The following is a 16,042-nucleotide window of genomic DNA, read 5'->3' on the forward strand; positions in this document are numbered from 1 at the left end:
GATGAACAAGGTCCCTCAGGTGCTGGGGCGTTGAGAGGTTAAGGGTTAGAGGTCCTTCCTGGCATCGGAGAGCTCCCTCCCAGACCAGGGCAGACTTTATCAGACCCCAGATGGCGGGACCCCCGAGTCCTCCTGGCTTGCCTGCCTGCCGCCAGGACTCTCCAGTCCTCTGTCCTTTTGTTTTTGGCCCACGTAGGAGCGAGGGCCCCGGCTCAGACCCTAGGACATGTGCCAGGTCCCAGTAGGAAGGCAGCCTCAGCAGATGGGAGGAGAGGAAGCCCTTTGAACCCTAACAGGCCGGGTCCAGCCTCCCAGGCAGATCCCCATATGCGGAGCCAGCCCAGTCCCCCCACCACCCAGAGCCAGGGAGCTGCTCGCTCGGTTCCTTGGCAACATCCTGAGGAATCCAGTTGCTGCACACGCTCCCTTCCTCTCCCCTCCCACCGCCTGCCTGCTGCCTGCGGGGGCTGGAGGCGGAGGCGGAGGCAGAGGAGCCCCATTATAAATCGCAGCAGAGCTCAGGCGGCCAGGGGACAAGCACTGAGCTTCGACAAGGGCCCCTGCCGCCTGCCTGGCACCCCTGGACCCCCACCCGCCCCAGCCATGGGTCTTCTGCCTCTCTCGTGGCTGCCCTGCTTGGCTGTCCTCTGCCATTTGGTTGTGCTGCTAGCTGGTGAGTGGGGTGGATTCAGGCATGAGTGAGGTAAGGGGAGCCCCTAGACCCACTTCTGCCCCTCAAGCCTGACTTCAGGGCTCCCAGAGCCTTCCCCGGGTAAGGCTGAGATCCCTGGTAGCCCCTTCTTGACATATACGCTGGGTGGGGGAAGTAGGAGCTGGGTGTGGGGGTGAGGTGGGGGGATGCGGCTGGACACCTCTCTGGTTGTGTGGTCTGCCCTCTGGCTGGAAAAATTTACTCTCGCCAGAGACTGTCCCTGCCTGGTGGCAGGGAGCAAGGTGGCGACCACTTGGCAGTGCAGGGAGGTGGTGTGGGCAGCAGACGATGCCAGGTGTGGGGTGCCGGGAGAGTGAGGGTGGTGGGGAGCCTGAGGAGGCTCTCGGTGGGCACTCGGATGGAGCCCTGGCAGACCGTGGGCTCATCTCCCTTTCCGGGGTTAATATGTAACCCTCGGTCTTGATTCCTGTCGTCTCGGCTTGGCCCCAAGCCAGGCCACAGTTGGGACTTTCTCCTGCCCAATTTCAAGGCCTCCCAAGGAGAAGGGACCCAGGACCAGTGGAGGTCAAGGTCATTGCACCTCATGAATTGGGCTCATCACTGTACCTCTGGTCTAGCCCCCTATCCCTCTGCCCATGTCTGTCCCCATCCCCCTTGCCCCCCACAGGGTACTGTCTTTCTCCTCCAAAGCACAGTTTAGAAAATGTTTTCACCTCCAGTCACTTGCTTTCTGGAGCCTGGGACCTGGGAGGGCATGATGTATTGATCCCACCCAACATGAGTAGGATGGAGGCCCAAAGAGGTTGAGAAGCTGACCTGAAGATGCACAGCCAGCAAGTAGGACAGGAGAGGGTAAGAGTGGGTGCAGGAGGGAGCGCGGATGCACGCGCTGCGTCTGTGGAGCTCACTGCCTTCAAGAGCTCTTCGAGTCAACCCTATCCTCTGGGAATACCCTGGCCATCTGGCAGACAGGCTCAGAGAGGGCGGGAGGCTGCCTTAGGGCACACAGCCAGTCTGGGAAAATGAGCACCAGTCTCTGGCTTCCAGGACACCTCCATGGAGCGCACTGTCCCCCGAGTCCCTCTGTTTGGGGAAAAGCCACCAGTGGGGCAGAGAGCAGGCGAGTGGAGATGGTGCAGGCCAAGCGCTACTGGCCTTCCTGCTTCCTGGGCTTGAACCCCTGAGCCCTGAGGTGTATGGGGACAGTGAGGACTGGAAGATGAGGAGTCGGGTGGAGGTTGCTTGAGCATAGCTGTGACCCTAAGTACGGTATTGCCTTCTTTGATCCCAGCTGCTGCACCTTTAAATATAGCTATCGCCTATATGTGCGTGGTGAGGCTGAGGACACTTGGCAAGTGGGAGAAAAAGGAGGATCGCTTCTACTAAGCTGGGTTGGGGGGAGGTCTTCTCTGCTAGGATGGAGGAGGGATCCTGGGTGGGAGGCACTCTAGAAACTCTATCCAGGAGCCTGAGGCTTCAAAACCATCAGGTGCCCACCCTAATCTTGGACACTGGTTTTGCTGGGAGATATTCTCATTATTCGGACCTTTCTGAGACTCCGTCTCTCCTGCTTTACAACTGAGCATTTGGCCAAGTTCATCTTGGAAATTCTTAGCCACGCTGACATGTGTGACTCAGAGAGACCCCCTGGGAGCCCCTGCAGGATTTAGGGATTGGACTACAAGCTGGAGAGGCCAGGAGAGAGGGGGAGCTGGGGACTTTGTGGCTACCGCCCTGGCTGGTGCAGGGTGGCTGCGTCAGTTCCCAAATGTGGGTTTGCAGAGCTGTGTCAGGCAGGAGGCTTCTCTGCTTTATATAACAAACCTGCAGATACAAGTCAGAACAGAGAATTTTCCTCCCTGAGCAGTGACGCATTCACTCCCACTCAAGCTCTGACAAGAAAGAGGGAAAAAAAAAAAACTGAATTAAGCTGCTGTCGTCTGCCCCCCTGATTAGCAGTAGGGGTGGGTGGGAAAGGCAGAGGAGGATAAATTGAGAGTGTCAGATCCAGGCCCGGGTCGAATCTAAATTAAAAATTCCTCTATTTCCCGTTGGTTGGGATTTTACATGTACAAAGTGGCTTCCTTGTGCATTTTGTTGATTCATTTAGTAGATAAGCACCTATTATGTGCCAGGTAAAATTCTAGGTGCTGGGCCACATCAGTGAATAAAACTGCCAGTGATCCCAGCTCTTGGGGTTGCTGAATATCAACTGGAAAAGACAGATAATACTCAAAATGAAGTAGTAAAGGATTTGGTCTGTTAGAAGGAAAAAAAAATGCTGTGATTAAAAAAAAACAAGGATCAAAGGGTGGTGTGGAAGATGTTGAGATTTTATGTAGGGAGTCAGGGGAGAAGGGGGCATTGAGGGAGGCAGGGGAGAATCACATGGGTATCTCTAGGGCAGTGGTCCTCAGTGACGGAGCTGGCGCCCAAGAAGACATGTGGCAGTTTCTGGCCGCATTTTTGGTTGTTATGTTTTGGTTGGGAGGTACTCAGGCATCTAGTGCATCGAGGCCAGGGGTGATGCCAAACATCCTACGGTACAGCCTCCACAACAAAGAATCACGTGGTCCAAAATGTCAGTGGTGTTTGCTGTCGAGAAAACCCTGCTCTAAGGGTCCAGATATTTTAAAAGCTTTATTCTCATAACCATCCCATGAAGCAGTTATTATTATGTCTATTTTATAGGGAAGGGAGGCTCAGAGAACCTGAGTGACTCGTCTGAGACACACAGCTGAGTAACGGTTCAAGCTCTCTCTCTATCACCCAAAAACCCAGAGATCCAGAACATTCCCATCTTTTCCTGCCAATAACCCTCCTTGAGCTCCAGTCCTTAAGCTCCAGCCTAATATACACTTCCTCCAAGAAACCTCCTCTGATCACTTGCAGTTGGAGGGGGGTCTCTCCCTCATGTAAACTGCAGCCTCTCTGAGGTCTGTTCTGGAACATGGTGTTTTTTCTTGGCGTTTAAGGCAGCCTAGAACAGTGGACTGTCTTAGGGGCTGGGAGGAAAACCAGATCTGCCACTAAGCAGCTGTGTGGCCTTGGGCGAGTCATTAAACCTCTCTTATTCTCAGCTTCCACATCTTTAAAATGAGGATGAAAGTAATCTTTTTGCAGGAATTAATGACAGCAGATGTGTGTGGGCTGAGCTAGGGTCCAATACACCATAGGTGGTCTACTAAGAAAGGTTCTGATACTCTGTGGTTCTGCCTTAGCCGTCCATCAGGTTGAGAGACTTCTGAGGCTGAGATGAGGCTTCTTCATCCCTCTGCTCCACACAGGGCCTGGCTAGAGGCAAGTCAGTATTTGTTGGCTGACCAAGTGAACATGGTGACCTGATAGCATTTATTGGGACTGAGGTACTCTCTCCGAGCTCAGCATCAGCACCTCTGGGAGAAAGAGTTCAGAGTTAAGGACAAGAGGGCCTGGGTCTTTGTAGATACTCAAAAGTAACTCAAATAGATGTTCGCCAAATCAGGGAGTGGATGGATGGATGAAGCATGTGTGAGTGGGCTGGAGAGAGATGGAGGGATGGGTAGATGAAGGGGGTGGAGGGTGCCTAGGTGGACAGGTGGTAGGTAGGTGAGGGGGCACGGGTAGATTGAAGGACTGGAGTGAGTAGGGGTGGGTGGGAGGTAGACAGGTGGGTGGCAGGGAATGGGTAGCAGATTGACAAGAGGGGGCAGATAAACGGATGGATGGATAGACAGGTAGGGAGGTGGGTGGAGCGATAAGTAGACTGAGACTTTATTTCATTCAATGAATATTTATATCCACCTTATGCTTGATGATGAGAAACACTGTGACACCAAGACATTCAAGGTCCCTGTCCTCCTGCATTCACACGACAGTTAGCAGACGACTGGCTGGTTGAGACATTATCCCCAGTTACAGAACAGAAAACTTCAGTTCCTAGAAGGAAAGCCCGCTCAGTTAGTTACACCACCTTCCCAGGCAAAAGCGAGACGAGAACCCGGCCAAGGCCATCAGGCACTGGGGCAGAAGGTGGGGACTGTGAGACAGGCTGCCTTTGTGGCTCATTAAGTCCCAGAGGTGGGCATAGTGGATGCAGAGTCAGAAGAGGGCACTGAGCTTCCCTAGTTTGTCCCTCCTGCCCACTGGGCAGCCTCCCCCTGGCTCCAGGTCATCAGGGGCACCACTTTTCTGGGGATTCCCCCCGGAAGTCACCTGCCACTCCAGTCCAGAGGACTGACTCTTGACTCTGCTCAGCAGGACGTGGGGAGGCTGCTGAGTCATCCTGAGGTCCCGCTGTGGGGAAAATAGGGTGACTAGGCAGCAAGGAAACTTTCACATCCTGGTTCCTCAGAGAGAAAGGGCAGCTGGTGACTCAAGGACTAGCTGCGGGGAGCCCCCCTGCCCACCTTGGGGGCTACTAGTGATGCCCCCTGATGGCCTGGCCCTGACCTTGCAAGCCCTGACTCCCCCTACTCCCCACAAGGCAGGGTGAGCTGAGGCAGGGGGCGTGATGAGAGAAGGGGCAGCAGGTTTTAGAAGGTGTGCGTGCACCGCCTGTATTTGGGAAGGCGGATCTTATTTGGTTTCTGTGTCCACGTGCATTAAGTTTTTGTGCAAGAGCGATGTGTGTTCTGGTGGAGCCCCAGGGATCACTGGGGACCTGCCAAGCTCTGCAGAAATAAAATAAGTTTGTTCTTTCAGCTCCACTGCCCTGGAAGTCCTAACCTCTAGATTTTTCAAAACCCTCTGAGGTCTTGCTTTGGCTGCAAATGACCTTGACTCCGATCCGAAACTCAAGCTCTTCATTTTTTGGCCTGCCCCTCTCGAATTTATACCAAGTAGAGCAAATTTTGCTGGAAATTTTAGGGGAAGGTAGAGATGCAGTGCAAACCACTTTGAATGTTTATATAAAACATCTGGGTTCTCAACTGTCTGTTGAGTCACTGTCATTCTGTCCTGGGGTTTCTGTCTGGCTCCATGTGGGACCCAGCCATCTTAAGCTCCTGTCTATCCCATTCTGCCCCCACCCCATGCACAACCCCATCTCTATCCCTCCTCCCTACTCCTGCTCCCCCAGCTTGTCTTGGGAATCCAAACAGCCCATTTGGTTCCTCTCTGGAGCTGCTTCCCAGTTCATCCTGGCTCTTTTTATAGACAATTTATTTACATCTGTATTCACTTTTTGCCTGTGCTGGGTCTTCTTTGCTGCACTCTGCTTTCTCTAGTTGAGGCGATCAGGGGCTACTCTCTTGTGGTGCTCAGCTTCTCATTTCGGTGGCTTCTCTTGTTGCTGAGCACAGGCCAGAGGGCACTCAGACTCAGCAGTTGTGGCTCCCCGGCTGTAGAGCATAGGCTCAACAGTTTTACTGCACAGGCTTAGTTGCTCCACAGTATCTGGGATCTTCCCAGATCAGGGATTGAACCCGTGACTTCTGCATTGGCAGGTGGATTCTTTACTACTGAGCCACCAGGGAAACCCTCATCCTGACTCTTAATGCAGAACAAAGGATTGTCTACTCAGCACACTGCTTAGAAGGTGGTTATTGTTATATATTTAAATTTTTTGTTATCTGCTACTTCGGCCTGGTGGCATGTATGCCTTTATGTGTTTGGTTTTTTTTTTTTGGTCTGGGCATATGAATGTGTCATTACGGTAGTTGCCGGTGACCATTATCTATACAGGGAATACACATGGGATGTGAATGGACAGAGATCTAGGGGCGTCTCAGAGGCTGTGGAAATGGATCAGGCTGAGATGGAGGGATGGGATCCCGATGCGAGGGGGTGAGAGTTGAGCAGGTGACTTACTAGAGTAAGAGCACGTAGAGGGAAATGGCAGCGGGTCAGTCACGGGTCCAGAAGGGCCGGGAGCCAGGCCTGGCAGGAAAGCCTGTTCCATCACTTGCTGGCTGTGTAACCTCAGGTAGATCCTTGTCAGTTTCACACTCCTCTCCCCCGGTGAACCCACTCCAGCAACTGAATTTTAAAATTAAACAAGATGTGCCGGATAATAAGAGCTTTATAAGAATTCATTTCCCTCCATCCTTACAACAAACTTGTGAGATAGATTCTATTGCTGTCCCTATTTTACAGGTAGGGAAACTGAGGCCTAGAGAGGTTTGGCTGGGGACAGGGGGCTGAGGTCAAGGGTGTGGGGCATTGGTTCTGACTAGGAGGGTGCGTCTGGGACAAGCTGGCATGGGGCTGGGAAGCCAGATGTCCACAGACAGTCGGGCTGACTGGGGGCCTCTGTGGGGTCAGGACAGCAACACGGTGTGAACAAGTGTAACTTCTCCTGCAACAAAATGACCCAGAAGATTCCCGTGTCTCGTCTAGTCGGCTACCAACGAAATCGGGAGTCCTGCAATGATGGAGCTGTCATGTAGGTACTGCCCTCTCGGCCTCTGCATTCCTTTCAGGCCCCTGGTCTCTGCTAATCCATGTCCACATCCTGTCACCCCAAACTGGGCTCCTGGCCAAGGGCTTTCAGCAAGTGTTCCTCTTGCTCCTGACCTGCTGCCCTTCTCTCTGACCTTAATATCCGTGCCCTGAGCAAACGTGAGCCGTGGCATTCCTGAATGGCCTGGAGAAGCCACCCGGGCTGGTAATTCCTACTGGGCCAAAGAGTGTTTTATGCAGCACTGGCACCTGCTGGGTTTCATGGGAGAGGAAAACATGGTGTTCTGAAAGTGCAGCCTCTAGATGCCAGCAGATCTGGTGTGAACGCTGCTTTTACCACTTACAGTCTGGGTGGCCCCAGTGATCTTATCTACTCTCTGGGCTCTGGTTTCCTTATCTGTTAAAATGGGTAGTTTTGAGGAGAATGAAAGGAGATAGTGAAACTAAAGCTCTTGGCAGTGTGCCTGGAAGCTGCTGACAATAGGAGAGGCCAAGATTATTATCTCCATTGAACAGATAAGGAAACAGAATCCCTCTCAGACTTCAGACTTCTGGGAAGGGTCAAGCCAAGCCAGCTTCCCTTCTGGGTGTTGGGACTCCTGGCCATCTTGGCTGCTTGCTCATTTGGGGTCCCTCTTGGGTACTGCCTGGTTGCCCAGCCCTCAGGCCTTTCCCCAGGACTGACCTTTGGGCCCTAAAGCAGTCTCAGCCAGACCCTGACTCCTGGCAACAGGAAACAGCCTGTTCGAAGCAGGGGCCCAGCTAAAGAAAATTGTACTTCCTCCCACTGATTACTAAGAGGGCAAGTGCGCTACAGCCTGACCTCTGCTCACCCGTCAAACCTCGCTTCCCCCACGCTACCCTACATGTTTGCTTCTCTTTCGTAGGCGAAGGGGAAGTGGGATGCTCCAGAGAGGGGATGACGGCACTGGGGCAGCACTGCTCCTGTGGGTCCTTCAGGGTCATGCTCGCTTTCTGGACCTCTCTGGCTTCCTAACATATTGGAGACAGGCACATTTATATTACCCCTCTAAGCCTCAGTTTTTTAATCTGTAAAATGGGGATGTATATAGTAGCCATTTTGCAGAAAGGGTATGAAGTTTAACGAGACAAAATTTCTTGGATGGGGAGCACAGGCCAGGGTGTGGGGCAGGGGTGGAGCAGCCAGCTGTGAGCTGTGGTCTTGGTACTAAGCCACACGCAGGCTTCAAAGGAAGCTCAAGATTTGGATGGAACTCAGGGTCCTGAAGAAAGGAATGGCCACCCACTCCAGCATGCTTTGAGCATCCCTGATGGCTCAGATGGTAAAGAATCTGCCTGCAATCCAGGAGACCTGGGTTTGATCCCTGGGTTGGGAAGATCCCCTGGAGAAAGGAATGGCGACCCACTCCAGTATTCTTCCCTGGAGAATGCCATGGACAGAGGATCCTGGCAGATTACAGTGCATGGGGTCACAAAGAGTCAGACATGACTGAGCAACTAACACTTTCACTCACATTTCACTTTAAGGGTCCCATCAGGGCCACCATATAGAGAGTTGTAGCACCCTAGGGGCCCTTGTAGCCTGAGGATACACTCTAGGAGAGGAGAGAGGTCCAGAGGTCAGCTTTCAACTGAAGGAGAGGAGGAAGAGGAGGTTTTGACATTGAGTCTTTTCCACCACCAAGCTTGCCATTCACACACCTCGTGGCAGAGAACACCTGGGATATCTCCCAATCAGAAAGCTCACAGCGAAGAGACCCCATCTTCACGTTCATGACATTATGACTTACATTTTTATTATCTTTCTGGTCAGGAAGATCCCCTGGAGTAGGAAATGGCAATCCACTCCAGTATGCTTGCCTGGAAAATTCCATGGGCAGAGGAGCCTGGTACAGATCAGTCCATGGGGTCGCACAGAGTTGGACATGGCTAAGCAACTGAATTCTCATTCATGCACTCTGAACCAGGTGCTTTACATCTTTAAAATTTTTTTACAATAACACAGAAGCGGGTGACCAACTTGTCCTGGTTTGCCGAAATTTTCACCAAAAGACCCCTTCAGTCCCAGTTTTTCTGGGATGGTTGGTCACCCTGCAGAAGACAGGACTCTTTCCAGTTCTCAAGTGAGAGCACAGAAGTTCTGTGAGCTGAGCTGCCTTGGTTAAGAAGCTCACAGCTCATAGCTAGTAAGTGGTGGGGACTTGATTTCCAGCCAGGTCGGCTCACCTGCAGAGATTTTGTGTGATGCTCCTACTCCACGTGGCATCTAAGCATCACTGGCTCCCTTGTCTTCCTTCCTTGCAGCCTGAAGACTGTGAAGGGTAAATCATTCTGTGCTGACCCAAAGGAGGAATGGGTCCAGAAAGCCATGAAGCAACTAGACCAGAAGGCTGCTGTGACTCAAAAGAGCGGCACATTCGAGAGGCAAATCGGTGAGGGTGAGCCCAGGACCCCCCTGGGCGCCAGAGAGATGTACTGGTCTTCTGCCTCAGAGGTGAATTTCACAGGCGAAAGCAGTGGTCTAGGGGCAGAGAGTGCCTTGGGGACTTCGCCAGGAGTGGCTGGTTCCATGGGGACCAGGTCCTCCTCCACTTCAAAAGCTCCAGATGGAGGGACTCAGAAAACTGAGCTTATCAACAAGGCTGCCATCACCACCACCACGTCTTGGCAGAGTTCTGCTGCCGACCAACCTGAGGCAGGCCTCTGGACTGAGGGGAAAGCCTCTGAGGCCGCCTCCACCCTGGTCCCCTCCACCCAGACCCTCCCCACCCCAGTCCCCTCCACCCAGGCCCCCTCCACCCAGACCCTCCCCACCCCGGTCCCCTCCACCCAGACCCTCCCCACCTTGGTCCCCTCCACCCAGGCCCCCTCCACCCAGGCCCCCTCCACCCAGACCCTCCCCACCGAGACCCTCCCCACCCAGACCCTCCCCACCCTGGTCTCCTCCACCCAGGCCCTCCCCTCCCTGGTCCCCTCCACCCCGGTCCCCTCCACCCAGGCCCTGACTCTTTCCCACGCTGTCTTAAAGGACAGCAGTGGGCCTGGAAGCCTAACTATGGGAATCAAGGTACAGGACTCATCAAAGAACTCTCTAGGGTCCAAAGAAACAAGTCCCTCTTTAGCTCACACGGAGGCCTTCCTGGGGTTGGCCACTGTGTCCAGAGTCTTTGAGGTCACTATAGCCTCTGAAGGGACCCCCAGCATGGATGCACTGGCCTCGGGCAGCTGGGCCCCCGAGACTGAGGAGCTCCCCAAGGCCAAGGAGCCCGTTCTCACCACTGCAGGCCCCCAGAGTCTGGGCATCCTTATGACGTCCGTGCCTGACTCCCAGGTGGCCACGCGAAGGCAGGCCGTAGGGCTGTTGGCCTTCCTCGGTCTCCTCTTCTGCCTGGGGGTGGGCATGTTTGCCTACCAGAGACTGCAGAGCTGCCCCCGCAAGATGGTGGGGGATATGGTGGAAGGGATCTGCTATGTCCCCCGGAGCTGTGGCAGTAATTCATATGTCCTGGTGCCAGTGTGAGATCCCCTCCTGCCTGCGTCCGTCCAGTCATTCAACTCAGCGGCCCGGGGTCCCCCATCCTCACACTTACCCTCACCCAAGAGCCTGGCCCAAGCTGGGATGGTTGGAGCAAGGAGAGGCCATCTGGGTGGGTCTGCTCCCAGCGTCTGGAGGCCACCCTTGACCATTCGTGACCTACTGTGGACAGAGCAGGTGGCCTCCCCAGCTCACTCCAATGTCCCAAGACAAAAAATGCCCCTCTGCTGTTGGCTGGTTAGAGGGTCCCTTAGATACCATGCCAGCCTCCGTGAACAACTATTTCCTGAATGCCCGGCCCCTTTAACCCACTTCCCCTGTGTTACCGCGGGGATCCCATTTCGCAAATGAGCCTCGGTCAGGCCTCCCCTGCCCACTCCCCCAGACCTCGTCACGTCTCTTGGTCCCGCTGCGGTCGCCAGCCACCCCGGCCACCTGCGGTGCTAGTTTTCCATGGGTCCTGTACAGACCCCATGCCCCAGGCGGGGACCTGTCTTTTCTTGCATGAAGTTAGTGTGGTGTTTACTGGGACTGCTCCCAGCGAAGGTTCTGCCCTTGGGCAGGTATTTTGGGAATGAGGCTTGGATTCCACCCTCACCAGCCCCACCCCCACCCCCACCCCCCACCTCCGCATCTGTGAAGGAACATTGACTATGAATGTGAAGGCTGGGAGTTTAGTCCCAGGCCCTCACCAGTCCATGAAGACATTCATCCCTCTGGTGTCTCATCTGTGAAAGGGAAGAGGGATGGTAGATATGTGGCAATAACGGCTATCCCTGTCAGGCATCACTAGTTGATCCAGAGACCCCTTTCTGCAGACCCTGGATACAGCTTCTCAACCTTCAGCAGTAGAGATGCTCTCAACCATCGATGAGACAGGCACATCCATGGATGCTGTGACCAGGAGGTCCTGCCCCCACCCCACCCCTACACGACTTGTGACAGCCTACCAGGTCACAAGTGACAGGCTGTAGGAGGAGCAGAGGCCTGCAGGCTCCCAGAAAGGAGCCAGGGAGCAGCCGCAGGCAGTAGCCATGCCCTTTCCTCCACTTCTTCCTGAGGGACCCGAGTCCAGCATTTTCTCTTTCTTTTCTGCGGCCTGGTTTCCTCTTCCACCTCTCACTCCTTGAAAACACTGTCCTCTGCACTCTGAGTTCTTCCTGCCTCCCCTTCGCCCCCACCACAGGCAGGGCCAGGAATTTCCATAAGATCAGAGTCCACCATGGAAACCTGAGGTTCTTGTGTTTATTTCTGAAAGGGACTCTGTCCTGTGGGGAGAGATGGGCAGGGGAGGGGAAGTTGTGGGCATGACGTCAGAGGTTCCCTTTTAGGCACTGAAGGCTTGGGCAGGACTGGGTGGGGCTGAAGGCTCTCTGGACTGGCCAGCACCCCACCATCAGAGCTGGACCTGCAAGTTCCACCCTTCAGGGTCTCTGGTGGCAGCTCCCCACCTCCCTCTGATGGTCTCTGAAAGTGTTCTTTGCACCCCACTAGAGGAGCCTCCCACGGGCCAGGCTCTTCCATGTACAAGTGGCATGCTCCTTTGCAGATAGATGCTGAGAGAGTGCACACGCGGCTCTGGTCCAGAGACAGGGAAGCCAGCTTTCCCTGTCTGCCTGGCCCTCCTCGATGCCCCTGAGGGTCTGGCTCGGGTTGGGGGCACTCTGACCTAAGAGAGGAGGACAGCAGATCTGAATGCACTTTTTGGGTTCTTCTTGATGGGGAACCTTCAAGGGATGGGGCTCCTGTGATGGGGCTCCCACCTGTGATAATGCGGCTGGGGACAACGGTCCCCCTTCCACAGACTTTGTGAGGTCCTCTGGAGAAGGACAGGGATAAAGACAATTTGGGGAGGGCTTTGGAAGGAGTTGGTTGATCATTTTGCTTTTCCAACCCTATCGCCAATGTCTGTGCCATTTTATATTTTACTAATAAAATTGAAAAGTTTTGTGGGTCCAATATAGTTGTTTTTCCTGGGTCAGACTCAGCAATCGGGGCCTCTGGGAAGATGGAACAAAGGAGGAGCCAAGACTCTCTGGGGAAGTGAGACTTCTCCGGTGCACCAGTGGATATGACTCTGTGCTTCTGCTGCAGACAACGCTGGTTCGATCCCTGGCCCTGGGGTCCTGCATGCGGCAGGGCAGTGTGGCCCAAATAAACAAAAGACTCTCTGTGGAGGCATTGGAGATGCCTGGGGCAGAGGGGCAGCAGGAGAAGGGGCCCTGGGAACAGGGGTGAGGACGGCTGAGCCTCTAGCCTAGTTCTGCTCTGCCCAGGTATGTGACATTGGGCATGCGTAAAATCAGGTGAGACTTCACTCTACACCTGAAGTTAACACCACATTGTTAATAACTATACTCCACTATAAGAAATTTTAAAATGTTTTTAAGATTTTAAAAAACCAGGTGGGAGATTTCCAGCAGCTTCCATCCCTGGCAGGAATTAGATTCCCTTATGAAGTCCCCCACCCTGCCCCTCCCACTGCCCAGGCCTACTAAGCCACCACCTTGAGGGCCTTGGTATCACCATTAGGGATCTAGTGACCCACGGGAGCAAACAGGGCCACATTTTCCTCTTTACAGCCTCAACTCACTGCTGGTCCAGATAAAGATCAAAGAGGGATTACTTCTCAAGGGACTTGGGTATTCAGAGGTGTGACTCAAGTGTGAACTGCCAGTGCCCAAGGTGGCATCACGAGCGGCTCTGTACAGTTGTGTAGACTGGAAACTGTGCAAATTGCCAAAGGCCAAGTCCAGCTTATTACAGAGTATTGCATCAGTCCTGAATATTCACGGGGAGGACTGATGCTGGAGCTGAAGCTCCAATACTTTGGCCACCTGATGCGAAGAGCTGACTCATTCGAAAAGACCCGGATGCTGGCAGGAGGAGAAGGAGAACAAGATGGTTGGGTGGCATCACCCACTCAGCGGACATGAGTTTGGGCAGACTCCAGGAGACAGTGAAGGATAGGGAAGCCTGGCATGCTGCAGTCCATGGGGTCTCAAATATTTGGACACGACTGAGTGAATGAACAAATGATTCCATGGATTCTTAGATACATGTTTCTTTTTTCACGTTGTAATACCTTTGGAATCGAGATGTGTCTTACAGTTAATGACTTTTCACAGTTTAATAGACAGATCTTTTGTTCTCTACTAGTAGTTTATTAAATATCAGAATGTTTTGCATTAGAGGCATTTTAGGTTTGATGTCTACATGGAATTTTTTTTTTTTTAATTAGAGGCAACACTTAAGAAACAGGAAATTACACACACCAGCCCACTTTTCTAGGTTCTCTCAAGTGATTCGGAAGGTCTCAGCCCCACTGTGTGCTGTCGCCCCCAAGATGACAGTGGGTAGGGCCTGAGCCTTGGCTGCCCCTTGAAATGGAGCGGGCCAGGGTGACAATCCTGGATTCTCTACCACCCCTTCCACTTCGTGGTGCTCCGGATTCCAATGGCCATGTCAATTGCCATTATCATCACCCTTCTCTCGTTTTTCTCATAGAGAGGATATTTTTCTCTGAGCCCAAGTCTTCATCAAAAGTGGGACCAGGAAAGACAGCATATGATGGGCCTTTAATTTTTCTTACGTGCAGCTTCCCTCATTTCACCACCTGCCGAGCCCCACAGACAGTTGGCTTTGAAGTTTCTGCAAGAATCTGAAATTGCTGCCTCGCCGCTCAACTTGTGGGATCTTACTTCCCAGACCCAGGATAGGACCCACGCCCCCTGCTGTGGGAGCCCAGAGTCCTAACTATTGGACTACCAGGGAAGTCCCTGCAAATTCTCGTACTGCCCTTGGCAGCACACAATAGCTTTCCTGTTCCACTCCAAGTCCAGTCGGGCTTTTGCCCGTTCCCACACCCAGGAAGGAGCTGGAGGCAAAGTCATATCCCCTCAACACGTGAACACCACCCTTACAGCAACATGCAACACCAGCAGTGTCTTTGAAATGAAAATATTTGTCCCTGATTTTTCATCACATTCTCAGATAAGGTTAAGCTCTTCATGTTCCAGAAGGAAATGGAGAGCAAAAGAAATTTGTATTCTCCTTCAGTCCAGAGCAACTTCCTAGGGATTTGGGGTCTGATTTTTCTTTTTCGGCTGTGGAGCTCAACTTTAGCTAAAGTGATTCCCCACAATTAGTGCAGAGTCTGACAGAGACCTGAAAGTGAAGTGAAAGTCACTTGGTCGTGTCTGACTCGTTGCGACCCCATGGGCTGTATAATCCATGGGATTCTCGAGGCCAGAATACTGGAGCTGGTAGCTGTTCACTTCTCCAGGGATCTTCACAACCCAGGGATTGAACCCAGGTCTCCCACATTGCAGGCGGATTCTTTACCATCTGAGCCACCTGAGGCCTCTCAAAGCTTTGATAGAGTGATCAGGGTTCTGAGATATAATATACTATTACTAGTAGTATAATATTATTATTTATATTATTATCACTGTTGCTGTTCAGTTGATAAGTCGTGTCCAGTTCTTTGCGACCCCAGGTACTGCAGCATGCCAGTACTCGTGTACTCCTCCTGTCCTCCTCTATCTCCTGGAGTTTGCTCAAATTCACGTCCACTGAGTCTATGATGCTATCTAACCATCTCATCCTCTGTCATCCCCTTCTCCTCCTGCCCTCAATCTTTCCCAGCATCAGGGTCTTTTCCAATGAGTTGGCTCTTCACATCAGGTGGCCAAAGTACTAGAGCTTCAGCATCAGTCCGTCCAATGAATATCATTATGTTATAATATTATTAGAATATCATATTATAATAATAGTAATATTATTATTGTTATTAAAATAGCCGTTGTTTATTTAATGTTTACCACATGCCAGGCAATACACTAAATTCTTTATGTACCAGGGCTTCCACTTGCAGATGAGGAGAGTAAGGTTTTCAAAGTTCACGGGACCTGCTTAAGGTCAAACAGACTGTAAGCAGCAGAACTGGAACCTGAAGTCTTTCTCTAGGACTTGAATCTTAACCACCGTTTCTAAAATTGTGAGCCACAGATTGTCAAAAGTAGAGACTCCCGAGCCCCACTTCAGTCCTGCTGAGAGTCTGCACTTTCAAGCCGTTGCCTCTTTCCTCCCTCCTTCCTCTCCTCTCTTTCCCTCCCCGCCTTGCCCTGCCTTCCAAATTAGGGGATTTGGCACCTAGCCAGAGTTTTAGAGCCCTCCGAACCAGGCCAGCCTACCTCCACCCCACCTAGGCTTGCAGGGTCCTTTGGGCGACAGCTACCGGCAGCCCTCTCACCCTCTGCCCTTTGCTGTTATTCCCCTTTGCCTCTCCTGTGTCCTCTGTACATTCCCCAAAAGGGTGAGGCCAGGCAGAAAAACACAAATGAATGCTTGGGAATTTCCAGTGTGAGGCTGAATAGTGAGCGCCTGGGAGTCATGAAGTGTGTGTGTGTACACATGCCCTGCTGCTCCTGTGTACTGGGATTAAAGAAGAGATCTAGTGCCAGGCTGTC

General features: G+C 52.7%; 1 protein-coding gene across 3 annotated transcripts; it reads left to right on the forward strand.

The window, feature by feature from the left end:
• Positions 1-538: 538 nt before the first annotated feature.
• On the forward strand, positions 539-12,476 carry CX3CL1 (C-X3-C motif chemokine ligand 1). Of its 3 annotated transcripts, none has more exons than XM_052655919.1 (3): positions 539-673; positions 6,917-7,037; positions 9,341-12,476. In XM_052655919.1, exons 1-3 carry the CDS (start codon positions 604-606, stop codon positions 10,554-10,556), a joined length of 1,407 nt encoding a protein of 468 aa, XP_052511879.1. In that variant the 5' UTR covers positions 539-603; the 3' UTR covers positions 10,557-12,476. The 3 variants fall into 3 exon arrangements, with proteins under 3 accessions (XP_052511879.1, XP_052511880.1, XP_052511881.1); XM_052655920.1 differs by having other exon boundaries at positions 545-673; positions 6,922-7,037; XM_052655921.1 differs by lacking the exon at positions 539-673 and adding an exon at positions 690-772 and having other exon boundaries at positions 6,922-7,037.
• The last annotated feature ends 3,566 nt before the right edge of the window (positions 12,477-16,042 follow it).

The sequence above is a fragment of the Budorcas taxicolor genome, chromosome 18 (genome assembly GCF_023091745.1).
Source record: "Budorcas taxicolor isolate Tak-1 chromosome 18, Takin1.1, whole genome shotgun sequence".
Taxonomy (NCBI): domain Eukaryota; kingdom Metazoa; phylum Chordata; class Mammalia; order Artiodactyla; family Bovidae; genus Budorcas; species Budorcas taxicolor.

Excerpts from the sequence above, each read along its gene's own strand:
- CX3CL1 (XM_052655919.1), top strand. The coding sequence starts at position 604 with ATGGGTCTTCTGCCTCTCTCGTGGCTGCCCTGCTTGGCTGTCCTCTGC. Across the intron at positions 674-6,916 it reads TTTGGTTGTGCTGCTAGCTG|GACAGCAACACGGTGTGAAC; the intron begins GTGAGTGGGGTG and ends CTGTGGGGTCAG. Across the intron at positions 7,038-9,340 it reads TGCAATGATGGAGCTGTCAT|CCTGAAGACTGTGAAGGGTA; the intron begins GTAGGTACTGCC and ends CCTTCCTTGCAG.